The 27,668-nt window shown below is 40.1% G+C and overlaps 1 protein-coding gene across 2 annotated transcripts in view; it reads right to left on the bottom strand.

Moving 5' to 3' along the window:
- The window catches only part of Dip2b (DIP2 acetate--CoA ligase B (putative)), a 230,636-nt gene that overhangs the window by 95,690 nt on the left and 107,278 nt on the right, over positions 1-27,668 (bottom strand). For both annotated transcript variants that reach the window (XM_090325667.1, XM_090325674.1), the window contains exons 2-3: positions 22,992-23,063; positions 4,142-4,270 (exon numbers count right to left, since the gene is read on the bottom strand). In XM_090325667.1, coding sequence (XP_090181793.1) covers positions 4,142-4,270; positions 22,992-23,063 — 201 coding nt within the window. The remainder of the gene's footprint in view (positions 1-4,141; positions 4,271-22,991; positions 23,064-27,668) is intronic.

The following is a 27,668-nucleotide window of genomic DNA, read 5'->3' as shown; positions in this document are numbered from 1 at the left end:
GGAATACTGGTACCTAGGAAATCAGGCAACAAGTAGAAGCTTGGAATGTACTTACTACCTCCTAATACATTCCTTAATCAAAGGAATGTACTTTTTTTCCCCCTTTGGTGGTTGTGGGGCTTGAGCCCAGGGTCTGGGCTCTGTCCCTGTGCTCTTTTGCTCAAGGCTAGCATTCTACCACTTTGAGCCACAGTGGTCTTCCAGTTTTTTGTTTTTTGTTTTTTTTTAAAAGAATTTATTAATGTTGATTTTTACATCATATTTTAAATGACAAGTTTAACAAACAAATGTTCAAGGAGGGAATCTCTATTTACAATCACTGGGACTTAGTATTTAGAAATTAATCAAAATTAGGCTAAGGGTTTATATGTCATAGAAACATATTAATTTAATAAAACATGTCAATAGAGTCATAGGTTTTTATGTCTATATAGTTATGTTTATATTTCCATTACCATGTCCATAGCTTTTGGGTATACAGTTATTGAGTCCTCGCTCTTGTACTCTTTGGATTTAATTGCCACATATTAAGGATACCATGCGCCGTTTGTTCCTTAGGTCTTGACTTGTCTCACTCAACATGATTCACTCTAGATTCATCCATTTCCCTGTGAATGCCATTATTTTATCTTGTCTGTTGGCTATGTAGAATTCCATTGTGTATATGTACCACATTTTCTGTATCCATTCAACTGCAGTAGGGCATCTGGATTGATTCCATCGCCTGGCTATTGTGAATAGTGCAGAGATGAACATTGCTGAGCAGGTGTCCTTATAATATCTTGGGTCATGATGTTCAGGATAGATGCCCAGAAGTGGTATGGCGGGATCATAGGGAAGGTCTATTTTCAGTTCTTTAAGAAACCTCCACACTGCTTTCCAGAGTGGCTGAACTAGTCTGCATTCCCACCAGCAGCGTAGTAGGGTTCCTTTTTCTCCACAACCCCTCCAGCAACTGTCATTGTCTGAGTTCAAAATCTTGGCCATTCTTGTTGGGGTAAAGTGGTATCTTAGGGTTGTTTTTATTTGCATTTCCTTTATGACCATAGATAATGAACATTTTCTCATATGCTTTTCTGCCACTTTAATCTCCTCTTCTGATAAGTCTCTCTTTAGTTCCCTTGCCCATTTACTGAATGGTTTGTTGGGTTTGGGAGGGATTAGTTTCTTGAGTTCCCTGTAGATATTGGATATTAAGCATTTGTCAGATGTATTGTTGGTGAATATCTTTTCCCAGTTGGTCTTCCAGTTTTTGAGTGGTTAATTGGAGGTATAAGTCTCATGGGGACTTTTCTGCCCAAGGTAGCTTCAAGCTAGGATTGTAGGCATGAATCACCAGCACCTGGTTGGTTGGTTGGTTGTGGGACTTGAACTTAGAGCCTGATACTGTGAGCTCTTCCTCAAGGCTAGTGCTTTAGCACTACCACCCACAGCTCCACTTTCTGTTTTTAAGTGATTAGAAGTAAAAGCCTCATAGGGTCTTTTCTGCCTGGGCTGGCTTCAAACTAGGATCCTCAGATCTTAGCCTTCTGAGTAGCTAGGATTGCAGTTGTGAGCCACCAGCACCTGGCAATCATAAGTACTTGCATTCCTTCTCTTTCCCAAAACTCCTTCTCAGCACTACCAACACCACAAACAGTGGTAAAGCATGCAGCTGGAATGAGCTCCTACTAAAACAAATAAAAACTTGACTACAGTACCACTTTGCCAAATCCCAATGGTATTCAAAATTCCTCAAGATTTGGTTTCTGATTTTTCTTGCCCTCATCTCTTACTTCTTGCTGACTCTTGCATTTTAAGTTTTAGGTTTCATGAATTACTTTTGTTTCTACTATCTGCTTCTATTTCTGTTTTCCATGGATGCTTGATTCTAAGTATAAGGGAAAATTCTGCTATAGAGTGTATACTCCTTTTTCCTCCCTTACTGAATGGCTTTTACCTGCTCCTTCCATTGTATGGCAACAGAGATGTAGTAAGACCTGTTCACAAAGTGACTGATGCAACTCTTTATCATGTCTTCCCTCACATTTTCTAAAGAAGTTAAAGGTTATGGTAACCTTCGCAAATGTAAGAGAGACAAAACTATGGGGAGTGTAAAATAATATTCCAGTCAATCTTTCAACTTAACTCTGCAACTTAAATCCTGAAATGTGTCCTGGGGACAACTTTTGGCACAGAGGACAGTGAATGGCCTGCTTATTTCCTACTAGAGCTCTAGAAGCCACCAGAGTCGCACATTCAGGGCTAGTAGACATGGCAGGCTCCCACAACCCAGCATAGCACTTGCCTTCTCCCTCCCCAGGAGTACTTTTGAGACTAGAAGAAATAAAACTGAATGATTTACTAATTTAAAATTTCTTTGTAAACCCCTCTGTACATCATATCACCTGTATAATAACAGTAAAAAAAATGTAAAAATGTTTTTCATTACAAGTTTTTGTTCCAAGTCCATTAATTAAGAGACTAGTCAATAAAAGGATGAGCAACACTTGCCTTTTTCAAGAATCCACTAAATTGTCCCACTACCATCCCACACAACCTTCATCACCCACTTTATTTACTTATTTATTCACAGTGCCTTTGTACTTATTTGGCTCTTCTGCAACTTAAATTCCTTGAGAACAGAAATGCTGTATAGTCTGGGCCCGGGAGTTTGGCCTAGCGGTTAAAGTGCTTGACTAGCATGCACAAAGACCGGGTTCGATTCCTCGGTATCCCACATACACAACCAAGCCGGAAGTGGCAGAGACGAGACACAACCAAACCGGAAAAGTGGCAGAGACGAGACTGCGACGGCGACAGAGAGCGAAAGAAGCGAGCTGAGCTGAAGTGAACAGAGCCCAACCGAGTGGTGGCCGGAGCGAGCGGGGCCGGAGCGAACAGGACCGGAGCGTGCAGGAGCGAGCGGGGCCGGAGCAAGCAGGACCGGAGCGTGCAGGAGCGAGCGGGGCCAGAGTGAGAAGGGGCCAGAGCGAGCAGAGCCAGGAGCAAGCGAGAGCTGGCCGGGCCGGAGCGAGCGGGGCCAGAGCAACCCAGGGCCGGAGCGAGCGGGGCCAAGAGCAAGCTGGAGCGAGCCGGGCGGAAGCAAGCTGGGCCAGAGCGAGCGGGCCGGAGCGAGCGGGGCCGGAGCTAGAAAGAGGGCCTAGCCGGGCCGGAGCGAGCAGGGCCGGAGCTAGAAAGGGGGCCTAGCCGGGCCGGAGCGAGCAGGGCCGGAGCGAGCGGGGCCGGAGCGAGCGGGGCCTGAGCTAGAAAGGGGGCCTAGCCGGGCCGGAGCGAGCGGGGCCAGAAAGAGAAAGGGGCCAAAAAAAAAAAAAAAAAAAAAAAAAGAAATGCTGTATAGTCGATGGCCAGGCACCAGTGGTTCATGTCTGTAATCCTATCTATACACAGGGCTGGGATCTGGTTTGGCAAGCCTTAGCAGGAAAGGAAGTTCATAAAAGTCTTGTCTCCAATTAACCACACACACACACACAAAAAAGAAATGAAAAGAAAGAAATGGAGCCATGATTGAAATGGTAGCAAATAAATAAATAAATAAATAAATAAATAAATAAATAATGAAGCCAAAAAATCTCAAGATTGGTGCCCAAGCCTTGAGATCAAACTCCAGGACACATAGAATAGGCACATGTGTGTGCTTGTACATGCATGCACGTGTGCATGCACACGCACACGCACGCACACAATGCTTACAAAAGGAATTTACTTCTACTTCTAACACAGTATGCAAAGTCCTAATGTAAGCCAGGGCACTAGTGTCTCACATCTGAAATCCTAGCTACTTAAGAGGCTAAGATCTGAGCATCTCAGATCCAAGCCATCCTAGGCAGAAAAATCCATGAGATTCTTATCTCTAATGAATCACAGAAAAAGCTGGAAGTGGTATGGTGCTAGCCTTGAGCAAAAGGAGATCAAGGATAGTGCTCAAGGAGATCAAGAAAAAAAAATGCTACACAGTCAACAAACACTGAATGTAGTATCTCACACATAGTAGGTACTAAATAAATGACTGATGAGTAAATTACTATGAACATTCTGGTGCCACAAAGGAAAACACCCACACTGATCATTTATATCGTTCTTAGCATACAAAATTCATACCAGTCAGTAATCATCCAATAGTTCTTCAATTCCTTCTCACCTGATCTGTATCGTTCATCCCTGGCTCCTCCAGATCGAGTTCGGTGATACTTAGAGGGAGCAGAAGTTTGAGTTGCAGGTGCAGCCGGTGTTTGATTTCTATGTTCTTTCTGTATTGTTGAATCTGTTTCTGAAAAAAAAAGTTTTGAAGATGATTACCCAGTAACAGCTATCATTTCTGAGAATATCAAATATTCTTATGATATCCTGTAGTAGTTACTATTATCCCATATTAATAAAAGGTTAGAGAGCTTTAATATGCATATATAAATTTGATGTAGGGGCCGGAGACCTAGTGGTAGAGTGCTTGCCTAGCATGTATGAAGCCCTGAGATCAATTCCTTAATACCACATACACAGAAAAAGCCAGAAGTGGTGCTGTGGCTCAAGTGGTAGAGCACTGACCTTGAGAAAGCCCAAGGACAGGACCCAGACTCTAAGTTTAAGCCCCAGGACTGCCCAACCCCCCAAAAAAGATGTAAAGACATTCAGACTAGAAACTATCTTAAAACTACTAACAGACTAATAGAAAAAGACAGACCTCAGACTCCTGAATTGCTAGACTGCTAGTATTACAGGCATAAGCCACTGGTTATAGACTGAATTTTAAAAGATAAGCATCTATTCACTGTATAAGATAGAAGTTTCTGAAGTTTACACACACATACACACACACACACACACACACACACACACACACACACACATTCAGTACCTGGATCAAACTCATCTTCATCTGTTTCTCTCATCTTCCCTCCCATCTCTGAAAACAATTTCAACAGGTTTCATTGTTTAGGTTTCATACATGACATATTCATACTCATTCACTCTCTTCATTGGTCCTCTAGCATAAACTGAATTTTAACATCAATCTACATTCTTTTGAAAGTCCATTTCACAGAAAAGCTATGCTGAATTTTCACTATTTTTCACAGTGTTTCTTTTAATAGTCTTGAAGGAGGTCCACAGGCCAATGTGCCTAATATGGTCCGTTGTCTGCGTTTTATTGTTTGTTTGGAGACAGAGTCCTACTGTGACTCAGGCTAACATTATTGTCCACTCAATAAAATGTTGGGATTACAGGCATGCCCCACCATGTCCAACTCCAATGTTTTTATAAACACATTTATTGGGCTACTTTCACATTGTAAAGACAAGAATGGATAGCTATGACAGAGACTTGTATGGTCTTTAACATCTAACAAACACCTGGCTCTTTATGTATTCCTCACAATAAATCTATGAAATCAGAACTACTAGTTTTTCTTTTTTTTCCTCTTCTTTCTTTCTTTCTTTCTTTCTTTCTTTCTTTCTTTCTTTCTTTCTTTCTTTCTTTCTTTCTTTCTTTCTTTCTCCAGAAAAGGAACAGAGAGACACCCATTCTTTGACTTAAAATCACAGAGCCAGGTTGGGTGCTGGTATCTCATGCCTATAATCCTTCCTGCTCAAGAGGCTGAGATGTGAGGACAGGGGTTCAAAGCCAGCACAAACAGAAAAGTCCGTGGGACTCTTACCTCCAATTAACTACCAGAAGAGTGGAAGTACAGCTGTGGCTCAAAGTAGTAGAGTGCTAACCTTGAGCAAAAAAGCTCAGGGACAGTGCCTAGAGGCTGAGTTCAAGCCTCACTACTGGAAAAAAAAATTTACAAAGCCAGCAAACAAACCCAAGGTCTGTCTAATTCTACTGGGTTGCAACCAAAGAGGATAGGGAAAAAGGCTAAAAGAAATCTGACTTTAGGGTCAGGAGTGTAGCTTAGTAGTAAAGTGCTCACCTAGTATGTATGAGGCCCTGGGTTCGATTCCTCGGAACCACATACACAGAAGAAGCTGGAAGTGGCACTGAGACTCAAGTGGCAGAGTGCTAGCTTTGAGCAAAAAATGTCCAAGGACAGTGCCCAGGCCCTGAGTTCAATTCCCAAGACTGGCAAAAAAGGGGGGGGAGCAGACTCTCTAATAAGAAAACAATAAGAATTAATAACTTTGTTTAGGAGAATTTAAATGCTTCAATATTTGGAATCAGCTATTAACGAACAGGGAAAAAAAGAGGAGGAGGAAGAACCTATAAACATTCAATCATTAGCCATCAAAGCCATTTCAAATAATGTCTTGGCCACTGATTGAGGAATTACTTACAATACTTTCTAACAACTTTAAATAGAGAATAAAAACTTGTGCTATTTTTATTTATGTGATTAGATAATACATACAGGATGGAATTCATAGTCACAAAAAAGATCTGCTTTGCTTCTAAATATGCAGAAAAATGGTTGTAGGAGAGCACCAACTTTTAAAACACCCCTAATTAATATCTATTTATCATCAGACCTGGGATTTGAACTCAGGGCCTGGGTACTGTCCTCGAGAGCTTTCTCAAGGTTAGTGCTCTACCACTTGAGACTCAGCACCAATTTCAATTTTTTTTCCTGTGTATGTGATACCAGGGGATTGAACTCAGGGCTTCATGCATGCTAGGCAAGCAGTCTACCACCAGGACACACTCACTGCCCCTATTATTTATTTTGTTATAATGAAGCTACAACTAAATTTACTTATCACTGGTTAGTATTCCAATAAAACAGAAGAGACCATATCATTCCACTTAGAAACATGCTTCCAAATTTGATAGTTAATTATCCAAAGGATAAAAAAAAAAATGAAGAGGGGCTGGGAGCATAGCCTAGTGCTCACCTAGCAAGCATGAAGCCCCAGGTTCAATTCCTCAGTACCACATACACAGAGAAGGCTAGAAGTAGTGCTGTAGCTCAGATGGCAGAGCACTAACTTTGAGCAAAAGAAGTGTCCAACGACAATGCTCAGGCCCTGAGTTCGAGCCTTAGGACTGGCAAAAAAAAAGAAAAAAGAAAAGAAGATAGGAGCCAGGAATGTGGCCTAGTGGTAGAGTGTTTGCCTAGCATGCACAAAGCCCTGGGTTCTATTCCTTGGTACCACACACACAGAAAAAGCCAGTAGATTAGGAAAAACAATTTGGGCTAAATAATAAAATTGCAAAGAAATGATGATAGAGGAAACAGGAGTTCATGTATTTACTTAAGGAAGAATTGAAGAAAATGCACATTTCCACTTAGGATTAGCTACAAATTATCACAGATCCAGCCCCAAGAAAATGTAACACAAAGTCTTCTAATGGGAATGGAGAGTGTAATGACATGGAGCCAAGAGCCCTACTGCACCAGCTCTGAAAACAAAGCCACATGCCAAGTTGTTCATGTAACAGCATTAATACACACTCTGTATGTTTATCTCAGTCCCCACAGGAATCAGCTGTCCAAGTAGACAGGCCTCTTTGAGGTCTGAAAATACTGGATTTTTCATAATTTGAAGGTCATAACCTGTTAAATTACTCAGTATTCATTCCTTCCTAGACAAATAGGATACTATGAGCAAGAATTTCCATTCTAAAATCAGTTATCTCCTTTTCTTTGTTCCTTATAGCAGGCATATTAATGTATATTTTGGAGTAAAGGGTGAAAGATAGCATGTTCTAGACAGATTTTTAATGTTTGGGAAGGTTTATTCCCACTTTAGCTTACTTGCAAGAACACTAATTTATTATGAACAGGGCAGGAAACCATTGTACCCAAGGCTTTATCAAGGAAGAGGAGGGAGGTGTCTGGAGGCAATGGGAAGGTAGAGGGCAATATTCAGTAGGCTCTGTAATCTTGGCTGGGCAGATGCTGCCAAAAGGTGAATCATTTTCCTTGCCCAGGGTTTTGCACTGCAACCAGAACTCAGAAATTACTTGGAGTACTAACTTACAAGTTTCTATGTTTTTGAATAAAATAGGGAGCTAATATCTCTACACACTGAGATACTATATGCTATTAAAGATGAAACATGTAGACTATGACAACACTTGAGTCTAAATGAAGTAATACCTACATGATAAAAGAATACATGTCATGTATAATATATGATTACCGATATGTGTGGAAAAAACTGTGTGCAAGCATAAGGATTAGCAGGGATAGAAAGGCCTTATAACTATTTGAAATGAATATTAACAAGATACCACATAATTCTTTACCATATTCTTTTGTTGTTGTTGTTTATAGGAGCTAAATTTTGGGTCTGGGAATGGGGATCATTGTGGTAGAGTGCTTGACTAGCACACATGAAGCCCTGGGTTTGATTCTTCAGCACACATAAACAGAAAAAGGCCAGAAGTGGCACTGTGGCTCAAGTGGTAGAGTGCTAGCATTGAGTACAAGAAGCTCAGGGACAGTGCCCGGGCCTTGAGTTCAAGCCCCAGGATGGGTAAAAACAACAACAACAACAACAAAAAAGCCACTAAATTAAATTTTGTACAAAATCAATACATTAGATATACTTAAGTGCTGGAATGGAAGCTACCAGCTTCAGAACTTAACTCTTTATTTATCATGCTGATCCTAGGGCTTGAACTCATGGACTGGAAACTGTTACTAAGCTTTGTGTTCAAGGCTAGAATTATACCTCTTGAGCTACAGCTCTACTTCTAGGTGGTTAATTGGAGATGGGTTTCACTGACTTTTCTGTCTGTGCTGCAGGCTTTGAACCATGATCCTCAGATTTCAGTATTACAGATGTGAGCCAGCAGTGACGAGAATTTGATTGTTGATTTGGTTTTTTGTTTTAGTTTTTTCCTGTTTTTGTTTTTTTTTTTTTGCTCTACCACTTTAGGTGCACCTACCACTTTATATACACCCCTACCTATGGCTTCTCCCAGCTCTTAAGTCTTCTTTATAAGTGTTAAATTCTAGTGTAAACAGTAAAAGAGGTTCAAAGAAACAGACCGCTTGCTGATCAGCAAGCCACAACTATGATGCCATCAGGCTAAAGCAGCTTGTCTTCAGAGAGCAAGCCAAGAATCCACTAGGGGTCAGCATTATGTTTAAGTAATGATGATAGAAGGTTTACTTAATAGTTAAGCTTTTTAAAATACAAAGTTTAAATGCTTCTGTTAACACAAAGCCCTCCTTTCTCAACAGCTAACATGTATGTACTTTATTGATCTTTGTAGAAAGAGATGTCAAACTTTTATATGTTTGTAATGAATTCAGTAAACAATGGTAAACCAAAGAAGCAGATTTTTACTGGTTTCAAACTACACAAATTTTCCATTCCGGAAGACAGGAAAAAAGCCAAGTCAACTTATCTTTCAGCTCAACCTACAATTTAACGGATAGTCACACATGTAGGAATATGATAGTAAGCAGGATGAGTTTTGAGTAACACAGAACAAAATACTTCCACTTTTAGGGAGGAAATTAGTCTTGCTGCTGGTATCTAGAAAGGAACATATTAAGCCAATGGCCACTAATTCACCTGAAGCGTTTCTATTGTGGCATGGGCTGAGAAGGAAAACAACAAGGCTTTCTGAACTCATATAATAGAGAATTTGACTTGTCAAAGCTAAGACACTGCAGGACCTGGCTGAGCAGAGAGAGGGGAAAGCCACCTGTCCACACAGTGTTTGTAGACATTCAGAGAGGGAGCAAAGTCTTGCTAAGTCTAAGAACAACTGGTGGAGCTAACAGAAAGGAAGCGGAAGGGTGATACAAAAGTGAGGCTGGAATGTCAGGTCACTCGGTCCAAGTGGCCCAATGGGCAACCTGTGAAGTCATTTAAACAGGAAATGTCGAGCTGGGCATGGTGGCTCATGCATGTAATCCTACGTACTCAGGAGGCTGAGATCTAAAGATCAAGGTTCAAAGCAAGCCCCGGCACAAAAAGGACCTGAAACTCATCTCCAATTAACCTCGAGAAAATGGGAAGAAGGACTTGGCTCAAGGGTAGGGTGGTAGCCTTGAGCTGAAGAGCTCAGGGACAGTGCCCAGGCTGAGTTGAAGCTCCAAAACCCACAAAATAAACAAACAAACAAACAGGAAATGTCAGGGTAACAATAGTAACCACATTGCCGTGGCTCTTTCAACTTTCTTAACACAATCTGACAGAGACAATTGGCAAGCAGGACATCCATCATAGATTTAATTTTCTATAGCAAGAGTATGCTGATAATCACCCTGAATCACAAGTAGCACCCTTGGTCATATTCTACCCCACCCAAGATATGTGGGTGGGGGCACCTTGAGCCCCTTTCCCGGGGAGACTATGGAATATGATTCATGGAGTACAGCCTTCCTTCGGAGGATGGGTGATTAACATTAGGCCTGGGGAAAAGGAGGAGGAATGAAAGTGCTGGCACCTGAAGGTCTGATTCCTGAAGGTGGGTTCTCAAAGTAAAGGAAGTGAAGAGACCATGGTGTGAGAAGAGGAAGGCGCCTGAACAGATCTGACCAAGAGCTCTCTAAGCCACTAGACATCATGAAATGGCAGTGTGGGAGGTGGAACAGCATAGGAGCTCTGCCCTGGAATCTAAGAGGGGCCAAGCAAAGTGGGCTCTTCTTCCAAAGCATAGCAGTAGGGCAGACCAAGAAGTGAACTTAGCAGTGGGTCAGGTTTACTTTCACAGATGGTCAGCAGGCCTAGATTTAGTAGCACCCTGGGGACTGTCTTCCCCTGTGGCTGTGAAAGCTAGACTGACCACCTCTCAGGTCGCACTACTTAAATCTCTTGGGTTTATGCACAATTCAGGAGAAAAAAGAAGTCCCAAGAGGAAGGGATTGGACTTCCTTCAGCTAAGATATGTGAGAGAAAGATATAATTACAGTATGTGTTGCAGTTCATGGAGATCTTAATGCTACCCAAGTCTAGCAAATAAAAGAAAAAAGAAAAAAACGGAACTGGGAATACAATGAAAAATTCCATGCTCTTTCCATTATGCTATAAGTTTCAGTTGGGAAGGAACTTGTAAATCACAATGAGATACATGAAAGAGATTCTACTCCCCCACACAAAGGCACCTTGCCTACTTAACAGCATTCCAAATGTCATTCTTGATTTCAGTTAATTGGTATTAAATTCAGTTCCATTGAATTTCTACAGTATTTTATTTGGAACTATCATACAGTGCTTATTTTATCTTTTATAATCCTTATTTGTCTTATCTCTCTTGTTATAGAATAAATAACTTGAGGTTAGAGGCTGGTCTTACTCATTCTATATGCCTGTAGTAATGAGCTTTCCCTTTTTATACTGCAGACACCTAATATTTTGGTTTAAATAATTAAGATCTTGTCTCCCCTCACTTCCAACCAGTAGGTGGTTAGAAAAAAAATAGACAGGAACAGAAATATCAACTTAAAGGATATGATTTAAATGTTAACCTAAGAATCCTGCTTATCTGTTATCTTGAAATTATATAAATTATATACAAAAACGTGTGGCTCTCACTATTTCATATACTTGCACAAAACCATTAAGAAAAACACTGTAAACTTGTAATCCTAGATACTCAGGAAGCTGAGATCTGTGGATCACGGTTCAAAGTCAGCTCAGGCAGTAAAGTCTGTGAGACTCTTATCTCTAATTAACCACCAGAAAATTGGAAGTGGCGCTGTGGCCTTAAGTGGTAGAGCACTAGCCTTGAACAAAGGAGCTCAGGAATAGGCTCTAGGCACTGAGTTCAAAGCCCTAAGACCAGAGAAAAGGATAGAGAGGAGAAGGGGATGAGGGGGGAGAAGAGAGAAGAGAAGGAGGGAGGGAGGGAGGGAGGGAGAGAAAATCACCATTATGCCAGACACTGGTGGATCATACCTGTAATCCTAGCTACTCAGGAGGCTGAGATCTGAGGATCACAGTTTGAAGCCAGCCCTGACAGGAAAGCCCACATTTAACCACAAAAAGTAGGAAGTAGGTAGGATAGGGCCCCAAGTGGTAGAGCATTAGTCTTGAGCACAAATCATCAGGGACAACATTCAGTCCCTGAGTTCAAGCCTCAGGAATGGCACATGCACACGCACATGCACGCACGCACACGCACGCACACACATACACACATGCACACATGCATGCACACACACACACACACACACACACACACACGATAAATTATTCCTTCTCTTTTAAAAATATTTATTTAGGGGCCGGGAGTTTGGCCTAGTGGTTAAAGTGCTTGCCTAGCATGCACGAAGACCCGGGTTCGATTCCTCGGTACCACATACATAGCAAAAAGCCGGAAGTGGTGCTGAGGCTCAAGTGGTAGAGTTCTAGCCTTGAGAAAGTCCAAGGACAGTGCTCAGGCCCTGAGCTCAAGCTCAGGACAGGCAAAAAAATAAATAAATAAAATACAATAAAATAAAAGTATTTATTTACTTGTTAGTTCCTTGGTTTCAATTAACTTCAGAGGCAGACTAAACTCAGAACTGTGGAACAAGATGTGTGGAGTAGCTGGCAACCCCAGTACACCTATATGGTACTAGGACACTGTGGGAAAATGCCCACCAGCAATATGAACAGTCAATCCAAGTTAGGTAGAAATCTTGTAGGTCACAAGAATGTCTTTCTTTTCGCCAGTCCTGGGCTTGAGCTCAGGGCCTGAGCACTGTTCTTGGACTTTCTCAAGGCTAGAGCTCTACTGCTTGAGCCTCAGCACACTTTTCTATGTATGTGGTACCGAGGAATTGGACCTGGGTCTTCGTGCATGTTAGGCAAGCAGTCTACTACTAGGCCAAACTCCCAGCCAACTTTATTTGTCATCACATTCATAGGTATGTCTTATTCCTAAAAAAGCAGTGGCTAAGGCCCAAGGAGAGAGAGAAAAAAATAAAAATAAAAACACAGAAGTCATAAGTCAAGAAAGAACATGTCAAAGGCTGGAATTCTATTCTGAGTGGAAGACAACCCCAATGAAATAAAAGAAAATCAATGAATGAAAGAAGAAAAACATATATACAAAAATCAGAAATAATCTCAAATATACTGATATTGGAATTTTTTCCCCAATACCATTAAAAAAAAAAAAAACACCTCAAAAGCTACACTAAAAGAGGAGACACAACTGTAGAACCTGTAGGGCAATTTTAAGGAGCAAAGGCGGGGGAGTAGGGGGACAACAGCAGGAAGTGGGGCACTCACTGCTTTTCTCAGAGTCAGACTGGGGCCTCCCCATCTCTGCACTTCAATCCCATTGTTTACTTTGCTGGTGAACTGCCAAAAATGGTCTACAGAGATCTAGGAGAACTTTTAAATTGATGTAAATTACTTTTGTGTAAATCTTAAATAATTCTCATAGAAATGTTAAGAAATTCTGGTTGGACGTTTTTATATATGTCATCTTCAAAATGCCCTGAGAATGGTGATGAAGGCCCATTGCAGCACAAAACAAAGAGGAGAGGGGATACTAGAAACTGGCTCAATAAAAATAACAGTCAAGGGCTAGGTGTTTGGCCTAGTGGTAGAGTGTTTCCTTAGTATGCCCAAAGACCCAGGTTTGATTCCTCAGTACCACATACTTAGAAAGACCAGAAGTGGTGCTGTGGCTCAAGTGATAGAGCGCTAGCCTTGAGGAAAGCCCAAGGACAGTGCTTAGGGCTTTAGATCAAACCCAGAACTGGCAAAATAAATAAATGAATTAAAATAAATAAATAACAGGTACCAGAGGGTTTATACCTGTAATCCTTGCTTCTCAAAAAGCTGAAAAATGAAGATCAAGGTTCAAAGCCAGCCCAGGAAGACAAATCTAAGAGACTCTTATCTCTAGATGACCAGCAAAAAGCCAGGAATAGAGATGTAGTTCAAGTGGAATAGTACTAGACTTGAGCAAAAACAAAAGTGAAGAACAGTATAAGGCATTGAGTTCAAGCCACAGCATTGACATTAAAATAAACAAACAAATGAAATGAAATACAATGCATGCATTAATTTTATGCAATAGTAAACATTTCTGGGCATATAGCTTAATTATGGCACTGCTCAAAACTGTTCAACATGCTCAAGGCCCTGGGTTTAAATTCCCATACCAGAATGAATGAATGAATGAATGAATGAATGACAAGTGAATGAACATTAAAAAAAAAGAGCAAGCTATGTATGGTGGCACGTACCTATAATTTGAACACTAGAGACTACAGAGGGAAAATGGTGAGTTTGAGATCAGCCAAGGCTCCCCACAAGTTCCAGTCCAGCAAGGGATATATGTAAGACCTTGACTAAATGGGCACCAGTGCCTAACACCTGCAATCCTAGATACTCAGGAGGCTGAGCTCTAAGGATTGAAGTTTGTGGTCAGCCTGGGCAGGAAAGTCTGTGAGATGCTTATCTCCAATAAGCTAGTCAGCATCCAGGCCCTGAGTTCAAGCCCTAGGACCAGCAAATTAAAATAAAAAGGCCTTGAGTACATCACACACACACACACACACACACACACACACACACACACACACACACTAATGAAGTTGAAATTAAAAGGAGAAACACAATCTCAGAATCTCAGATGGGAAATAATGTGATTCAGTGTTTTGAATTTTTGTTGATGTAAATGAAAAAAAATACTATGACTGAAACAAGCTGTTAGAAGAATCTGGGAGAAAAGATCAGTTTTGGGTATCTAGATTAACTGCTTCTTTTCTTACCTCATATTTTACCTTCACAAAGAAAATACTGGAATGCTCTTTTGGGGCCACTTCTGCAAATATTTGTAGAAGAATATTTAGCTATAAGGCACTTATGCTAGAAACTGGGGACAGTCTAAATACAGTAATTTAAAAGAATACTCCTGGGGCCTGGTGTTTGCCATAGTGGTAGGGTGCTTGCCTACTATGCATGAAGACCTAGATTTGATTCCTCAGTGCCGCATACACAGAAAAGTCAAAAATGGTGCTGGCTCAAGTGGTAGAGCACTAGCCTTGAGGAAAACCCAAGGCCAGTGCCCAGGCCCTGAGTTCAAGCCCCAGGACTGGCCAAAAAAAAACTAAAAGAGCTTAAGAGTAAGGTAGGTAAATGAGACACATAAATAGAAAATAGTCTATGGGACAGTCAGAGGGAATTTTTTTTTTAATGCCACTCAAGGTCAGGAGTTTGGCCTACTGGAGGAGTGCTTGCTTAGCATACACAAGGCCCAGGTTCAATTCCTTGGTACCACATGCACAAAAGGCCAGAAGTGGTACTGTGGCTCAAGTGGTAGTAGAGTGCTAGTCTTGAAAAATCCCAAGGACAGTGCCCAGGCCCTGAGTTCAAGCTTCAGCACTGGAACAAAAAAATGAAAAATAAAGCCACTCAGGCAACAGGAATGGGGGATGGGGATATTCTGTCATGGAGCAAATCCCTACCAGAGAGATGTGCAAGCCACAGAGGCTTGCCATACAATGTCTTGTAGGACTTGTATAGTGCTTTCTTCTTGGAAAACAGCCAATCTTCAGTAAATATGTGTTATCATTCTGTCTTTTACTCCATTGATATTTTACTTTTGTTTGGAGACAGGTTCTCACCATGTACTTCACAGGCTACCATGAAATTCTATGTAGTTCAAGCTGGCATCAAACTCCCAATCCTCTTGTCTCAACCTTCTGAGTAAAGGCATATAACACCATGCCTGACTACTTTTTTTTTTTTGCCAGTCCTGGGCTTGAGCTCAGGGCCTGAGCACTGTCCTTGGACTTTCTCAAGGCTAGAGCTCTACCACTTGAGCCTCAGCACCACTTCCAGCTTTTTTTTCTATATGTGGTACCGAGGAATCGAACCCGGGTCTTCATGCATGCTAGGCAAGCACTTTAACCACTAGGCCAAACTCCCGGCCCCTGACTACTTTTGTAAAATAAATTAAAAAAAAAAAAAAAAAAAACTAAAAGTAACGTAAAAACTCTGTAATATTAAGACTGGTAAAATTTACTACTTACTTGTAGTAACAGGTTTTGTTTTTGTTTTTCTGCTAATCCTGGGGCTTGAACTCATAGTTTGGGCACTGTCCTTGGGCTTTCTCGAGGCTAGAGCTCTACCATTTGAGCCACAACACCATTTCCGACTTTTTCTATGTATGTGGTACCAAGGAATCAAACCCGGTTTTCATACATGCTAGGCAAGCACCCTATCACTAGGCCAAACTCCCAGCCCCAGTAACAGTTTTTTAACTTAAAGATCAGGCCACAAATAAAGGGAGGAATCAATCTACCTATACAAAACCCTCCATTTTCCAGAAACGCCAGAAATGGCCAAGAATGATTAGTTTACAGGAATATGAATGTATATGGTTTGAGGATGCAACTATTTGGGCCAGGCCAAAAGAAACAGTTAATTTCCTGGCCCCTTCTTTCTGGAAGTTTGAGGATTGAGGAGTGTGAGAAGCTTTATACTTGGTTTCAGAAGCTTCTGGCTGATTATGAAGAGACATTCAGTGGGTTCTTCCTGTCTAGAGAACAGGACTTGGCATAGACAGAGAGAGGGGAGTGTGCCCTGACCATGTTTTCATTTCTCATGCCTCTCAAAGTGTGAGAGCTCCAGAGCCATGAATATGATCTAAAATTAATCTTCCTAAACATAGTTTTTTTTCTTTAAAACATAGCCTGTAAGTACAACATAAACTTTGGCTTTGCTTAACTAAAGAAACAACAGTCCATTCCCATGTTAGCAGGGTTTAAGTGATTTCCAAAGTTCATTTGATATATCAGATTTTTGCTCTACAGTAATTTACAGCCTAAGCTCTATGCTGCTACTGCATTAAATTATGCTTACACATTAGCCCAAACTTTGGTTATTCAATTACTGTGACTTATTTGAAGGACTTTTTTTTTTTTTTTTTGCCAGTCCTGGGCTTGAGCTCAGGGCCTGAGCACTGTCCTTGGACTTTCTCAAGGCTAGAGCTCTACCACTTGAGCCTCAGCACCACTTCCGGCTTTTTTTTTCTATGTATGTGGTACCAAGGAATCGAACCCGGGTCTTCATGCATGCTAGGCAAGCACTTTAACCACTAGGCCAAACTCCCGGCCCGTTTCCATATTTCTCCATTCTCCCTGTTATATGGTTAAATTTTTCTCCTATTTTCAAGACTATAGGATTTGAGAAATGTAAACTGCACATACACATGGGGTTGTGAGTTTAACTCCATGGCAGAATATATACTTAGGATGCACAGGGTTCAATTTCTCAGCCCTTCGGGAGGAAAAATGTGAGCATTCGAGGCAGAGCAGAGCTGCCTGGCAAGCAACCGTGAGTTCACTTCCCAATACCATAAAAAAAAAAAAAAAAGCATAAAATGTTTTAAAAAGCAGGTGCATATAATGGTTCTAGTAATAACCATGTTGAAGTATTTTTCAATGTATTAGTAGAAAATGTATTACTTTTACAAATTATACTCAAGTAGCTCTTCATGATGAAATGTCTCTCTACTGAAATAAATAAAACATAAGAGTGGCTCGTGTCTATAATCTTAGCTACTCAGGAGGCTAAGATCTGAAGGTAGTGGTTTGAAATCATCTCAGGCAGGAAGTCTGTGACTCTGATGTCCAAAAAAAGCCCAAATCATAGCACAAATCGTAGAGTGCCAGCTCTGAGCAAGAAACAATGCCCAGGCTCTGAGTTCAAGCTTCAGGACTGGCACAAAAATACAAAACAAAACAAAACAAAATGTAAGAAAGCAACTGAATCTGGGAAAATGTGACTGCTCTCCCCCCTCCCCAGAAGTAAAAAGGAAGTTCCCGCCAAAATCCTTAAGATGATCTTCATATATCTGATTTTATAATTGATTTTAGTAGAATGTATTTGAAATATGTACTCCAATGCCACTAAAAATCAAACATCTTTTCAAAATCTACAAAAATAGCCTGGCACAGTGGCTCATGCCTGTAATCCTAGCTACTCAGGAGGCTGAGCTCTGAGGATCAAGGTTTAAAGCCAGCCCAGGCACAAAAGGACCTGAGATTCTTACGTCCAATTAACCTCTAGAATATGGGAAGTAGTGCTTGGCTTTAGGGTAGGTCAGTAGCCTTGAGGTGAAGATCTCAGGGACAGAGATCTCAGAGCCTATGCCAAATTCAAGCCCCATGACCCACAAAAAAAGAAAGAAAAAAAATCTACAAAAGTACCTTATGGCATAATAACAATAACTATTATCAATTGTGTGTGTGTGTGTATGTGTGTGTGTGTGTGTGTGTGTGTGTGTGTAAAGATCATCCATTTCTATGTCTAGTGCACATTCCTTTTTAGAAGAAAAAGGATGCTAATATCCTCATTAAAGCATGCATTTCAGGAAAAGGGACACTGAATAACTGAATGGAAGAGTGAGATATAAGAAATAATAAACCAATACTTATTATATAATGTAATAATTGATAACTGAGACATATAAGCAAGGCGATGCTAAAATGTAACATGGGATGTGTTGGTGATTAACATTCAAACATTTTAAAGTGCTTGTGTTGTTTGGGAGACTTAAGACATCTAATAATATTAGTCTGAGTTTAGAAGGAAGAAAGAAGACAGCTTTAGTATAGGTCTTACTCAAGACAGACAAGCTTCTACCTCTGTGTTACATAGCCTCTGAAGATACTATTTTTAATTTGTGTGTGACTACATAACTTTAAAAGAAATAAAAGCAAAACTTGATGAAATTATAAGGAAAACTGATCATTCTAAAACTGTAGTACAGGTTTTTCAATATACTTCCTTTTAAAATTGTTAGATAGTCAAAGACAGTATAAAGATCTGAACAACACAATGCATTAATTTGATATATATATATATATATTCATCAACTCAACAAATAAAATAAGCAGATGAGCTACAGAAATTTACCCAAGACTAGGCATGTCTTAACAAATAGCAAAGACTAGCTTTTGTGCTTTTGTACATACTTGTTTTCTGACCATGTGAGTGAAGAAACACAGATCTTAGGAAAGATCAAAGCATGCAACTCAGAAAACTGAGAAAAAAAAATACATGAGTCAATTTAAAGAATACAAAGAAAAGAATATATAAGGGACAGGAAATTAATAAACCAAAAAATGAAACATACAAAAATATCAACAAAATGAAAAGCTCATTCTTTGAAAAGACAAAAATCTCTGAGAAGACTACTAAGAATTTTAAAAAGAGGGGGAAGCGGGGAAGGGAGGACTGAATCATGCCTATGGATTTGGCTATATGGTGCAGTGCTTGCCTAGCATGCAGAAGGCTTTGAGTTCTGTCTCTAGCATCACAGAAGGAGACACCACACAAATAATCAAAACAGAGCTAAAGTTTAAAAAATAGGATATTGCCACTAACTTTTAAAAATCTGAAAATTTTACACAATATAATTTTCTAGAAAAATTAAATTTGCCAAAAGTAGCTCAAGAAGAACCAGAAAACTGATCACTCAGTGACTGTGGAGAGATCCAGATGAAGATAGGGATTTTGAGGATATGCTTTCAATCTCTAACATTGGCTAGGAATGTCAATTACATTCTCACAGAAAGGGAAAGCTACAAGGGGAGGAACAGGTTGGATGCTGCTGAGGCTGGAGTCTGGGATGTGTGGCGGAGTATGTAGGAGTTTGATGGTGGTGACAGGGGTGATGTGAAGCAGTCATATACATTTAACATATCCAAAATGACATTATTTTAGATATGTTGAAGTATGTAAGTACAGATGTTAAGGATACACTTGGATATATGGAGTAGAGACACAGGAGAGATCTAGGTTGAAGACACATAACTGAGAGTTACCTGTATTCAAATAATGATGCTACAAGTGTGGCTAAAGTAATCTAGAGAGATAGGGGGGAAGAGAGTGAGCACTGTTTCTCAAAGTGCTCTATCTGGGACAATATATTCAGCATTACCTAGGACCCTGACAAAAACACATATTCTCAAACTCAACCCTGCACCTACCGAATCAGAAATCTTTTTTTTTTTTTTTTGGCCAGTCCTGGGGCTTGAAAACTCAGGGACTGGACACTGTTCTTGGACACTTTTTGTGCCACTTCAGCCACAGTGCCACTTCCAGCTTTTTCTGTGTGTGTGGTACCAAGGAGTGCTAGGCAAGCACTCTACCACTAGGCCAAACTCCTGACCTGAATCAGAAATCTTGACACTGAGGGTCTTCAATCTATACTAGCAAGCCCTCCAGTGATTGTGATAGAAGGTACAATTTTGAGGACCAGTAATACAATGAAAAGTTAAGAGGGCTTGGAGCCTTTCCTTTAAAGTCTGAACAGTAAATGGGTTCCAAGAGTTCATGCTCAGAAGACTGAAACCTGAGTACTGCAGTTTGAAGCTAGTCTGGGCAGGAAAGTTCATAAATCTGTTATCTCTAATTAACCATTACAAACCATCTCTAATTAACCATCAAAAAATAAATAACTAAAACTGGAGCTGTGGCTAAAGTGGTAGAGTGCTAGCCTTGAGGCAAAAGAAGCTCAAGGATAGCACCCAAGCCCAGAGTTAAAGCTCTAGGACCATCACACACACACACATGCACACATGCACACACGCATGCACGCACGCACGCACTCGCACAGTTTGAACACTTAATCCAAGAGGGTGAGTCTGCAAGAATGCTAAGGAGAACAGAATGTGTGTGTGGTGGGGGAGGAAGTAAGAAAATGAGTTGTTCAGGAGATGACAAGCAGCTGAGACAATGGAGACAATAAGCATGGAACAGTTAGATTACAAAGAGATAAGACAGGTGGAGAGGGACTTGTGTGATGAGTAAACTGAGAGTTTTAATAGGACAGTAAGGAGCATGAAGAACTGCTGAGAGAACCTGGCTGACAGGGGGAAATGGTTCATGGGGTTTGGCAGCAGTCTGCCTCAGCAGGAGCAGCATGTCACTAAAAACATTTAGAATTGCTGCATGAAGTAATGATTTAAAAAAGACACAGATGTGGCAAATCTGAAGTCTAACAGCAGGGAGTTGAAGAAACTGTATCAGATGGCTTCTGCTTCTCCCAATAGGAACACTGGCAAGGCCATTCCTGAAGAGCAGATATGCCATTGCATATTCTTAGCCTACTACAAGTGTCTGGTTTGTCAAATCCCTATTACTCAGCAACTGCCTATTTGTGTATTGATGTGGCTCCCTGTGTAGGTTTACCCATGGGGCAAGAATGTGCTAACAATACAAACTTCTCATAGGAAATTCATCAACTGGCTTTTGAACATGATTTGATTCCTCTGTAGTATGACTATGTATGGATAAAAGACAGATCATAGTTCCTTTCACTTCTTATTGACTATGTACGGATAAAAGACAGGTCATAGTTCCTTTTATTTCTTATTGAATTACTCCTATGGAATATGCTTTTATACAAAGTGGCTAAAAAATTATCTGAGACTCTGGGGGCATGGGTCAGGTCCATAATTAAGCAGCAAATCAGAAAAAAAAAAAAATAACCCACACTCTTCTCATCCCTATTTTTTCCTGCTAAGCAAAGGCTGGGTTTCTACTGGTTATCACTGGCCCAATTTCTGACTCTTCTCTCTCAGATTTCTACACCCATCAAAATATTTTAAACTGGCTGCCACTATACTAACTTAATAGTTTTCTGTAGGAAAGTAGAACTGCACCTCTGCATACAAGGGTGCTACATCTGAGTATTCAATAAACCTCTGATGGAAAGTATTTTGGGGGAGAAAAAATTATTTAAACACATCCAGACTCTTTTTTTCTTGTCATCATTCCCTAAACAATGAGGTAACACAACTATTTATATGGCAACAACTATTTGTATGTGATTTATCACATTAGGTATTATAAGTAATTTAGAGATGATTTAACATATAAAAGATTTATAGATTTTATGTAAATATTAGGACATTCTATTTCAGCAACAGATCTACAAAATCTACAGTATTTATTATGTGTAGGGGATCCTTCTACAATCCTCTGTTTTAGAGAATGAGGGATAGCTGTATGACCAAGAATAATGCATTAAATAAAACAAGTATTTCAATGAAATGTGTATTGGTATACAATTGTGTTTATCACGCTTATTTATTCATTTCATTATTCTTTCAACAAATATTTACAGGCTATAAGCTCTGTGCAAGACTTAATTTGAGAAACATGGGAGGCACCAAGTTCACATCGTATTTATAGCAAAAGCAATTAGCTCTTCAAAGAACAACTGCAGAAACATACATTGCGAAGGGAAATTAGAACTAAAGAAAACTGTTTTAATTGTGGGCAGGGATGAGATAGGAAAACTGAGGGAAAGCAAAGGAAGGGGTGACATTTCCATTAAGAATTGTACTTATCGCCTGACTTAACAGAATTGTAACCCCTCTGTACAGCTTCTTAGTAATAACAATAACATTATATTTTGAAAAAGAAAACAATATTTATAGTAAAAGTGATTAAGGTAGAAATTCAAGGGAAATCCTAGAGCCTTAGTAAGTTTAAAAGTATGATGACTCTTGAGATAGGCTTGCTTAGAGGAAAAGGGTTAGCAACTCCTTTGGAGGTAAGCACAAAAGTGACTGTGAGCTTTTGGATATTTAAAAATCTATCCAGGCTGATATACATGTGTGAGAATGTCACAATGAACTTTCCTTACACAACTAATGTATGTTAATAAAAACAAAACAAAACCTTAGCAGACCCTTTACAGATTTCCAAATTTACTTGGAATTCTAGTTGCAAATCCTCCTATCCTTCAAGCCTTGGGTGAATACTGTATCTGCTCATCATTCATATCTTCCTACTTGCTTTTCTCTTTTCCATCTCCACTTGTACTCCAGTATAAATAAACAGATTTTCCATGGCCTAGAATTTTCTGCCACTAACTCATCTCAGTTATTAGTCTTTAACACACAACCTATGCTCTGAATAACTGAACCAATGGCCCTGGATATTTTTTAAGTGCCTAGCACCTAACATGCTCAATTACAATGCATTTCCTCCTTTTTTCTCTTCCCCTCATAGGCGATGGGGGGAAAAAAAAGAAAAAGAAAAAGGAACAAAGACAGATTTGTTTGTAAGATGGCATCTCTCTCATGCAGAAATGCTGAAAAAAGTTGAAGCCACGTCTCATCACCTACCTTGAGTCTGTGGGCTGTAAGGAGACAGGAGTTTGGACCTTTTCTTTTCATATCCTTTCTGTGTGATATCCCCTAAAATAGCAAGAAACAGAAATAGGTTATATATTATTCTTACTCAGTGGTTGCTCACTGTAAAAATAAAATTAATTATAGATTAGTATAGAACTACCACATATACAGTCAGGGGCAGGGGAAATGTATAGTTCTACTCCAACAGTTCTGCTAACTCAGACAGGCTGAGTTGGCTACTTGTGGAATAATTGCAGGGCTCGTCCCAGACTCTGACCTTTCAAGACAATGTGCCTCATACCCGAACAGATTCCCCAGGTCCTAGGCACTCCCGTTTTCCTTGGGATTTAAGATACCCCACAACTGAATTCTATATAACTGATAAGACAATCATTTTCTCTAAAATTTTCAGTCTAATCTATTGAGTACTACTGGTTTGCGAAACTTTTTTTTTTTGGGGGGGGGGCGCTCAAAATGGGTCTTGAACTCAGGGCCTGGGCTTTCTTAAGGTTAGAGTCTACCACTACAGCACCACTTCTGGCCTTTTCTTTGTATATGGTACCAAAGAATCAAACCCAGGGCTTTGTGCGAGCTAGGCAAGCACTCTACCCCTAGGCCATGCTTCCGACCCTGAAACATTCTTTTATTTGCTCTAAAGAACCACATAAAATCAGCAATGTAGGCACAGGAATGAAGCATTTCAAAGGTCCTTTTTGCTTAACCTAACACTTGTCTTAGAACCCCTCTCCTCCAGTCATTGGTTTGTACCATTTAAACACACTGTCTTTTTATGAGGTTACATAAAAAGTACATGTGAAGCATATACAAAGTAGATATAACAACTATAACAGGGATAAAATGGTAAATAAGAGGGAAAAATCTCTTGGTATTAAAGAAATGGGAACAAATAGACAGGTAGAGAGCAAAGCTGAATGCAAGAAAAAGTGCACAGCACCAAAAAGATATTTAAGAAAGGCTGAGTGAGTCAACACTGGAGGAAGAAATACATGTAGTGAACTATGTGTGACGTGACAGAGCATTATATTCCAAAAATGTATTTTTTAATCAGAGCAAGGTTTATTTAAAATGGAGCTTTATATAGAATTCAATATAAAAACAGGAAAAAGTCTAAATATTACTGGTTTTATACATAGTGAGCTGATGGGCATAATTTGATGGCAGACACTTGCAATCAAGATTGGTATAGGTCAGTTCATTACCCTCAGCATGAGATGCTAGGTGGATGATGGGCAAAGTAAGTGGGGCTCAGTAATAGGCTGCAGGAGGAACACCGCTTGAAGACTTGGGCTGCAGCAAGGTCGTTCTTCCATAGGACAATGCACAGTAAGAACAAGGCTAAAAACCAGAAAGACTAGCTAGATGTTATCCCAAAGCTACTACAAAGATTTTGATCTGACTGTGGCTTGAGTAGATAGTGACAGAGGGAGGAAAAGAGGTATTAGGAGAAGCATTAAGGAGGAAGGTTGGATATGATTTGCTGACTGGTTGAATGTATGACAGACAATGTCGTCTTTGGCTTGAGCCACCAGGCAGAAGGTTGTGCCAAAGAATTACAGCAAGAGTCAGGCGCGGTGGCTCCTGCCTGTAATCCTTGCTACTAAGGAGGCTGAGATCTGAGAACTGAGGTTCAAAACCAGCCAGGGCATGAAAGTCTGTGACATTCTTATCTCTAATTAATCACCAGAAAACTGAAAATAGCGTTGTATCTCAAGGAGTAGAGCACTAGCCTTAAGCTGAAGAACTCAGATACAATGCCCAGGCCCAGAGTTCAAGTCCCACAACCAAAAAAAGAAAAAAGAAAAGAAAGCTCAAGCTCAAGGACAGTGCCCAGGCCCTGAGTTCAAGCTCCAAGACTGGCAAAAAAAAAAGAAGTTAATTTTATTTTTTGTTTACGTGGTACCAAGGAATCAAACCCACAGCCTCATATTGCTAGCAAGCCACATTCTCAAGCCCTCAATATACTTTAGAGATCTTGCTAACACAGTAAGGTGGTCAAAACATTTAACAGAAAAATGCAACATTAGCTGGGAGCAATGGCTCATGCCTATAATCCTAGCTACTCAGGAGGCTGAGATCTGAGAATTCCGACTCAAAGCCAGCTCGGGCACACTAAAGTCCATGAGACTCTTATTTCTAATGAACCACTAGAAAACCAGAAGTGGCACTATAGCTCAAAGGATTGGGTGGTATCCTTGAAAGGTAGAGCTCAGAGACAATGCCTAGGGTTCAAGTCCCATGACTAATCCAAAAAGAAAGAAAGAAAAAAAAGAAAGAAATATTTTACAATTTTAGGAGAGAAATATTTTTTAAAATGCATATGAAAAGTAAATGTTTTTACTAAATGGTTTTACTTTCCACGTATTTATCTTTGTGGTGCTAGAGACTGAAACCAGAGACTACTGCATGCTAGCATTTCCTATTCTTTTACATCTATTGTTCTTGCTATTATTATTTTGCCAGTCCTGGGCTTGAACTTAAGAGTCTTAGGACTGTCCTTCAGCATTCTCAAAGCTAGTGCTCTACCACTTGAGCCATAGCACTACTTCTGGCTTTTTCTATGTATGTGGTACCGAGGAATGTACCAGCTTTGTGCATGCTAGGCAAGCACTCTACCATTAGGCCACACTCCCAGCGCCTACATCTATTATTTTAAGAAACAATTATTCTAAAATTTCAGTCAATCATGACTACTTACTAAATGTACAAATTCAATAAATCCCAATGGTTCTGTTTTTCTAGTGACATATTCAAATAATAAAATCCAAGGCTTTTCAAATTCAAAAATTTAAGATAATCTCGAACAATAACATACAACTAATAGAGGAGCAGGAACCTACTACTGAGGATATATGCACTGGAAAGAGGAAATTATATTTTGTATTATTTAAAAAATTACAGGAGTTGGAGGTATGGCTCAGTTGGTAGAATGCCAGCTAATGATCAAACATGTCAGGTACTAAGTTTGAGTCCCAGCTTTGGACCAAAACCAACTAGTAACAGACTATCTCTGTTCCATTTCTTCTTTCTCTCACTCCCTGTGGGGAGGATACAAAGACCATTTCTGCAGACTCAGAAAACATCTGATAAAGTGCAAGGCCTTTAAAAGCCCTCTTCAGTGCTTATAGTCTCAATCACTCATGTCATAGGATCCACTGTCAGATCTGGGACATCCATCAACTACTAATGTCTTGTGTTTTGAAAGGGGTCAATTGAGAGAATCTAATTCAGCCATGTCAATTAGCTTTGCTAGATTCATAAATGAGAAATTAAGACCTGGAAATGCAGTAGTAATGAGAATGTGAGGCCTCTAAAACTGGGTCAAAAAGAAACCTGAAAATTCTTTCTGATAGTGCTCAAAAGTCAGGCTGGTATCTCACATCTGTAATATTAGCTACTGAGGGGTCTGAGACCCAGGGATGGCAAGGATGACAGGAGGGTTGCAGGGACTGAGGTTTGGACCCAGCCTAGCAGTAAAGTCTGAAAATCTCATCTACAAAATAACCAGCAAAATGCTTACGTGGCTACAGTGGTAAAAAGACAGTCAACTATCCAATATGCAAGGCCTTGAGTTCAAATCCCATACTGGCAAAACGCAACTCATCCCCAATGTCAGTCTTCCGTTGTCTGTCAGACATTCTTCCTAGAGCTCCTGGAACCCTGTGCACACTGCTGTGGTAGCATTTAGCATAACTGGTATTTTAATTATCCGTTTACAACTCTAGTTTCCTACTAGACTGGGCACTTGAGGGCAATAGTTGTGTCTTGCTTCTCCCTGTAGCCCGCCCACAACCTGGCACAATAGAAACTTGCTAAATGAATGACTGAATGAATTAGTTAAATGAAGACAGTGAGAGAACAATAAATCAAAGAGACATGTGTACTTGGGTGGAAAATGGAATGGAAGAAAATGAGGCCTTTAGCAGGAGCTGAAAAGCTGAAAGAGGGAAATCTAGAGCCTGAAGTTTAGTAAAACTTGAAGAGTAGCCCTTAAAGTAACCAGGAAAAGCAACATCTGAGCTGCCTAAAGAGAGGCAAGAACACTAATAAATCATGAGGTGCTCCATGACAAAAATATCCCTTAACTAGACCAGACGAAAAGAACTTGATGAGGATTTGTTATTCCACCTTTTGTAATTGCCCATGTATGTTTTGCACTCTTAAACCATTCTCACCATCCAGAATCAAGTAGATTTTGCTGCACTAGCGCAATGCTTTCAAAACTTGATCTATTGTTTTTCTTCTCAATTATGAGTACATACATTCAGAGCCAGAGATCACACCCAGAACTTCATGCATGCCAGGCAAGTACTCGATCAGTGATTTATGTCTCCAGCTCTTGATTATTTTTTAGGGATAATCTAAAGAATTTGCAATAACACAAATTTCTACCCCCCTCCCTGGAAGAATCTGATTCACTGATTCTAGACTAGGATTCAGAAACCAGATATGTTATCTACCAATCAATTTTTTAAAAATCAAACAAGTTTAAAGATTGCTGCCCTGAAGAAGCCCTGCCAGGAGTGTGCTGGAGGGGCTCTGCTGACTTCATTTGAGGAAGCGATGGAGGAAAAGAATGTTGTATTGACTACCCAGCCCCCACAGGAGAACATGAACCTAAGGAACTCAGACACTAAGTCATACCACATG

The sequence above is a fragment of the Megascapheus bottae genome, chromosome 2, assembly GCF_031878675.1.
Source record: "Megascapheus bottae isolate mThoBot1 chromosome 2, mThoBot2.hap1, whole genome shotgun sequence".
Lineage (NCBI taxonomy): Eukaryota > Metazoa > Chordata > Mammalia > Rodentia > Geomyidae > Megascapheus > Megascapheus bottae.
The sequence above is the reverse complement of the archived record's forward strand: the minus strand, read 5'-3'. Positions and strand labels throughout refer to the sequence as shown.